The 6,245-nt window shown below is 45.1% G+C and overlaps 1 protein-coding gene across 1 annotated transcript in view; it reads right to left on the reverse strand.

The window, feature by feature from the left end:
* The window catches only part of LOC115535259 (cholecystokinin), a 5,015-nt gene extending 4,048 nt beyond the window's left edge, over positions 1 to 967 (reverse strand). Inside the window, exons 1-2 of the mRNA XM_030346313.1 lie at positions 911 to 967; positions 38 to 182 (exon numbers count right to left, since the gene is read on the reverse strand). Of these exons, the coding sequence (XP_030202173.1) occupies positions 38 to 182 (145 nt within the window). The 5' untranslated portion in view covers positions 911 to 967. The remainder of the gene's footprint in view (positions 1 to 37; positions 183 to 910) is intronic.
* Between the last annotated feature and the right edge of the window lie 5,278 nt (positions 968 to 6,245).

The following is a 6,245-nucleotide window of genomic DNA, read 5'->3' on the forward strand; positions in this document are numbered from 1 at the left end:
GTGTCTCGTCGCCGGCCCGGAGCCCGGCGTGCTTTACCTTCAGAGGAGGCGGAGGCGGGCACGCGGCGGTCCGCGCCCCCCCGGCGGTCCTCACCGGCGGCGGGCTGGGAGGAGAGAGGCAGTCCGAGACAGCTTGTACACAGAACCAGCAGCAGCACGCACACACACACCCCCGCAGTCATCTGGGAGACAGCCGGACGCAGGGCAGAGACGGGGGACCACCGGAGAGCAGAGAGAAGTTAGATAGATCGATCGATCGATCGATCGATCGATAGATAGATAGATAGATAGATAGATAGATAGATAGATAGATAGATAGATAGATAGATAGATCGATAGATCGATAGATAGATAGATAGATAGATAGATAACAGCTTTAATTTATATTATACAGGAGCAATGCAGAGTTATCTTTGAGGAAGAACATGTTTTAACTGGAAAGGTCATAGGATCCATCTTTTGTAACTTCCAGCTCAATGTATCTTTCATATGTTTTATTAAACGTTCATATCATGTGATGACCCAATTTCAGCCATTACATCTAACCTACAATTAAACTCAGAATTAAGTGATTTGTTATTTCAAATACAATTGAGATTGAGGTCTCTGAAATTTGAGTTTAGATTTGAATATTCCCCATCTAAACAAAGACAATGAAAATTTCTCAAAGATGCGCAGTAAAAAAAAGTATCTCTTTAACAAAACTAATGCGACCAATGGAACATGGTTGACAAATAGTTTTTGTCTATGTCCATATATCAAATTATCGTTTCAACCAGTAAAATCAAAACATTTACCACCCACAGTAATTCTCACCCAATTAAAAAGTAAATGCCCCATGCAGATAAGAAATTACAGCTTTCAACAAAATAAAAGAGGCAAACAGAAAGAAGAGTAGAGCTGCTCCTACCTTGAAATAAGACAGAGATTCTGCTTGTGAGAGAAAAGAGCAGAGTACTTCTCTGAGGACTGGGAAAGACACCCCTTTTATACCGCCTGCTAGCCCCTTGCATGTGTGTGCGTGTGTGAGAGCCTGAGTGTGATGTGTGTGTAAGTGCACATGTGTGCCTACGTGCGTGTGTTGAGTGTATGCTCTGTTGTGCTGCTTCTATTTATTTTTGTGTCCGCATTGTAACATGTGTATGCCCGATTTGGTAGCACATTTATTACTTTGGCAGTGTAACCGCACTTTTGTTTTGAAAGCTGTTGCATTCTGTTTGTGTTCATATTATTTTCCATTGCTGTTACCACCAGTCTATGTGTAGAATATGTCCATAATGATTTAGGGATGGGGAATGCTCCAGTAGGTACAATAATGACACAATAAGGCAGTTTATGAGTGTGTGCCAATGTGTGTGTGTGTGTGTGTGTGTGTGTGTGTGTGTGTGTGTGTGTGTGTGTGTGTGTGTGTGTGTGTGTGTGTGTGTGTGTGTGTGTGTGTGTGTGTGTGTGTGTGTGTGTGTGTGTGTGTGTGTGTCTTTATCATGTGTGTGTCTGTGTGTTGGGGGTACGTCACGACAGACAGCAGAGGGGCATACCTCAAAGCCAAGTGGAATATGAAGGATAAAGAGTGAAACTGTTTGGTGTTGCTGAAAGAACCAGTGAAAGAATTGGTTTGTTAGGATCAATAATCCCAACAACCGCTTCAAACACATCTGTTTCTTTCATTTTTCTCGTGTCTTCTATGGTTTATTTCATTTTCCGATCTCCTCGCATCCCCCCCCCCCCCCCCCCCACACACACACACACACGTACCCGTTGTATGATATTCTCTTTTTAACTTCTCTCCCATGTTTCCCCCTGTCTCCGTTCTATTTAGTTATTTCTCTCATCTCCTTCTCTCCCCACAGCATGCTCTGTGTGTGTCTATACCACTCTGTGTTTCTCTCTCCAAAAAGTCTCTCTTTCTCTCTCTCTCTCTCTCTCTCTCTCTCTCTCTCTCTCTCTCTCTCTCTCTCTCTCTCTCTCTCTCTCTCTCTCTCTCTCTCTCTGTCTCTCTCTCTCTCTCTCTCTCTCTCTCTCTCTCTCTCTCTCTCTGTCTCCCTCCCCAGAGCTTTCTGCTATGTCTTTGTAACAACAGAGAGATGGACACATTGTCAATCGATCATCAGCTAGACAGCGATCAATCTGCTGCTGATCGATGGCTATTGATAAGTGGTCGGGAGTTGATGTTTTCTGTTAATGAGGCTGATATCGCCTGGCCGCCTGTCTGAGCATCTGTGTGTGTGTGTGTGTGTGTGTGTGTGTGTGTGTGTGTGTGTGTGTGTGTGTGTGTGTGTGTGTGTGTGTGTGTGTGTGTGTGTGTGTCTGTGTGTGACCTGATTGTTTAGTTAATTACACTCGTCTCCGGCCGCAATAAAATCAAAAAGACAAATATGGGCTTCAAATGGTAGTAGAATGACACGTCTCTCTCTCTCTCTCTCTCTCTCTCTCTCTCTCTCTCTCTCTCTCTCTCTCTCTCTCTCTCTCTCTCTCTCTCTCTCTCTCTCCCTCTCTCTCTCTCTCTCTCTCTCTCTCTCTCTCTCTCTCTCCCTTATTGTACACGAACACGCTTGATGACTTGAATGATTTGAAACACGCCTAGGCTATCTTAAACCACGCAGCTGCAAATCACACATAGTTATGATGTGAATTTAAAGAGAAAGCCAGAGCTATGAAAGGCGTCTTCGATCTGAGAGTCTCATTTAACACCTACATGACAGAGACGCATGGATTCAGCACCGGCGCTGTCTCTGTGGCGATCGAGGTTGCTGTAATTACACGCCGCGAGTCAGAATCCACCGTCGCGATCTGACAGCGAATCACTCCCAAATCACCTCCTTGCGCGCACGCACATTTTCTCTCGCCAATTTTCTCCTTCGCTTAAAGCCCTATCTCTTTCTCTCTCTCACTCTCTCTCGCTCTTCTCCTCCACACATGCCGGGAACCTGTTCTTTTTTTTTTTAACGCCACCAGGAGACAAATGTGTAGGAGGTGAGGCCAAGGCCAATCCAATTAGAATTAATTAACTGTGTGTGTGTGTGTGTGTGTGTGTGTGCGTGCGTGCGTGCGTGCGTGCGTGCGTGCGTGCGTGTGTGTGTGTGTGTGTATTCTCTTACTTAACTTTCAGCGTTTCTGTATACAAGTCCGTGCGCACGTTGGCTTCATGCGCCTGCAGTGTTCTCGATCATGTCTGAGAGCAGGGCAGACTGGAGGCTGAGCATTCTCTCACCTCCGGAGTGTGGGCGAGCGAGCCCTTGGTTTATGCGAGGGGACGTTTCCGGCATGTGTTTGCACAATACCTCTGGACAAATATTATATATTAATATATACACTTAATAATTTATTTATATTATAAATGGTCGAGTTTCAGTAATGGACCTACTTGTTCTCATACTGGACCTACTGGGTATATTTTACAGTTTCAGTACGGGACTAACTGGGTCCATCCTACAGTATCAGTACTGGACCTAATGGGTCCCAGTACTGGGCCTACTGGGTCTATGTTATAGTATCAGTATTGGACATACTGGGCCTATGCTACAGTATCAGTACTTGACCTACTGGGTCTATGTTACAGTATTTTACATACTGGGTCTAAGATGCAGTATCATTACTCGGTCTATATTGGGAGCATCTAAACAATGTCCAACGACATAACATAGTTCTAGTTCCAGCTGATCGGTGGATGACTATTATTTAGAGTCCATTGGTTCGAGACAATTTGCCAGATTTAGACAATTGGTTCAATTCTTTTGATTTGCGGTTGTGTAAACTACGAACAGATGGTTGGGTGATAACGATACTAATTTGCTAGAATCTGCTCCCTCTTCTTTTCAGAGCGGTATGTGTGTGTGTGTTTGTGTGTGTGTGCGAGTCTGTGTGTGTGTGTGTGTGTGTGTGTGTGTGTGTGTGTGTGTGTGTGTGTGTGTGTGTGTGTGTGTGTGTGAGTGTGTGTGTGTGTGTGTGTGTGTGCGTCTGTGTGTGTGTGTGTGTGTGTGTGTGTTTGTGTGTGTGTGTGTGTGTGTGTGTGTGTGTGTGTGTGTGAGTGTGTGTGTGTGTGTGTGTGTGTGTGCGAGTCTGTGTGTGTGTGTGTGTGTGTGAGTGTGTGTGTGTGTGTGTGTGTGTGTGTGTGTGTGTGTGTGTGTGTGTGTGTGTGTGTGTGTGTGTGTGTGTGTGTGTGTGTGTGAGAGAGGATAAATAACATCCCTTATTTATATAATTTCAACATGTATTGTACCAGGGCAGCGCCCGGTGTCAGCAGAACCCAACGTCCCGGTCTCTGTGTCCCCGTCCGGGCCGGCTCTCCCAGGTGGATGTGGATTCGGAGATGCTGTCGCACGCCCCTCTCTCTCCTCCGCTTCCCGCCCCGCTGTGGGACTCCATGTCTCGCTGATAAACTAGGGGGGAACACCTCCACCTGGATTCTAGACCACCAGGGACTGTGGAGAGGAACCTCGGTGACCAGATGAACAGCTAGGCTGGTGAATTGTTTGAGATTATGGTTCAAGTAACGACTAAGTTATTTAATTCTATGACTCAGATAACAATATCAACTAAATGCCACAACCAAGACCTCGGCTCCGTGTCTTGTATCACAATGAGGGGGAGGGGGGGCATAGACTTGTCTGCTATTGGTGGAAAAAGAAACGCAACGATACAAGGAGCGAGTAACAAGAGACGAGTCACCGTTTAGTTTTTAAGGTCTAGTCTAGTTAACTGAAATCAAGTGTTGAATGGATCTGTTTTAATGGAGCCGTGGCGCGCTCCTCCTTTTTGCTTGGGGTTGGTGTGAACACTCTTTTGAAACTCTGATGGACTAAAAGAAACAAACTCTGGTCTATTGCATCCGATAATCGGTCCACAAACCAGGACAGGGAGCAGGGTGTTGTGTGTTGTGTGTTGTGCGTTGGGGCTCGCCTTGATGAGCCACATTCCACAACCAACTGATAAATCATTTGCCTTTTGTTATGAAATTTACATGTTCACTGCACGCAAGCTAGTGGGAAGAGTTCAACCCCTCCCGAAAAACACGATGAATCGTGATCTTTAAAAACAAGTATTAAAGATTTAATAGCCAGATTCATATGGGGAAACTTTCCCTTTGTGGGTAGTAACATCAAAGAAAACAAAAGTCAGGGGAGTGGCCAAGTACTTTTGCAATACACTATGGGGGGAACTAAGTAGACATGTCTGCAAGGATGCAAAACCGCTGTAGAATCTAACACAAAAGTAGCCAGTAGATCGGCCTGGCTTCAGTATCAGACCACGTGTCAAAGTTAGCAACGCAAATGCTCACCAACATAACACCTATTAACTGGAGAGAGGAAGGGAGCTACAGGCACAAGGAGGATTTGCGTTATAAATGAATGAACGTGTGTGTGGGGGGGTATGTGCATGCATGCGTGTGTGCGTGTGTGTGTGTGTGTGTGTGTGTGTGTGTGTGTGTGTGTGTGTGTGTGTGTGTGTGTGTGTGTGTGTGTGTGTGTGTGTGTGTGTGTGTGTGTGTGTGTGTGTGTGTGTGGGTGTGTGGGTGTTGGTGTGACAAAGACAGAGGGACAAAGGGATAGAGAGATAGACAGGCTGATGGAGACAGAGAGACAGATAGATAGAGATACAAATAGAGAGAGAGAGGCTGATGAAGAAGAACCGGTCTACCATCCAACCTAGGGTGCCAAATATAAACCAGTTCACCATAAAATGTAATTTAACTACATTCCTCTGGTTGGAAACTTCTATGGAGATCATTCCATGAGTCAAGATTTAACAGCATGATATCATTGACACAATCCAACATATCATAACGTAACAACAACACACAACTTAGCATTGCTGATAAAATGTTAATGCTCTTACAGTTATTGATTCATTCTACTAACCTTGTTTCCTAGAGTTACGCTGCAGTCTTCTAATTTCTAAGTGGCTTTGTTTAGCGTCTGCTAATGGCGTGGTTTTGTTCGGATGCTTGTTTTATACATGGTTTGTTTCTATCCCGGCGGCTTCTAAGGGGCAGGAGATGGCGTGCAGGTGTTCTGCTCTAGTGGGGTTATACTGCTGGATCCAAGACGACTGGTTGTAAGCCTCACTGTCCCTTCGTCTTGCATACTGACTGGACAAATAGTAGATAGTAGTATTAAGTAATAATAGTAAGTAATAGTAGTATATTTCGGATGGAAAGACTCGTTCAGACAAAGAGACTTATTTAGACGGACAGACGTAGTTGAGAACAGAAGTTCTCAACTACGCCCTGAATGGGCGTAGTTAAG

Source organism: Gadus morhua, chromosome 22 (assembly GCF_902167405.1).
Source record: "Gadus morhua chromosome 22, gadMor3.0, whole genome shotgun sequence".
Taxonomy (NCBI): domain Eukaryota; kingdom Metazoa; phylum Chordata; class Actinopteri; order Gadiformes; family Gadidae; genus Gadus; species Gadus morhua.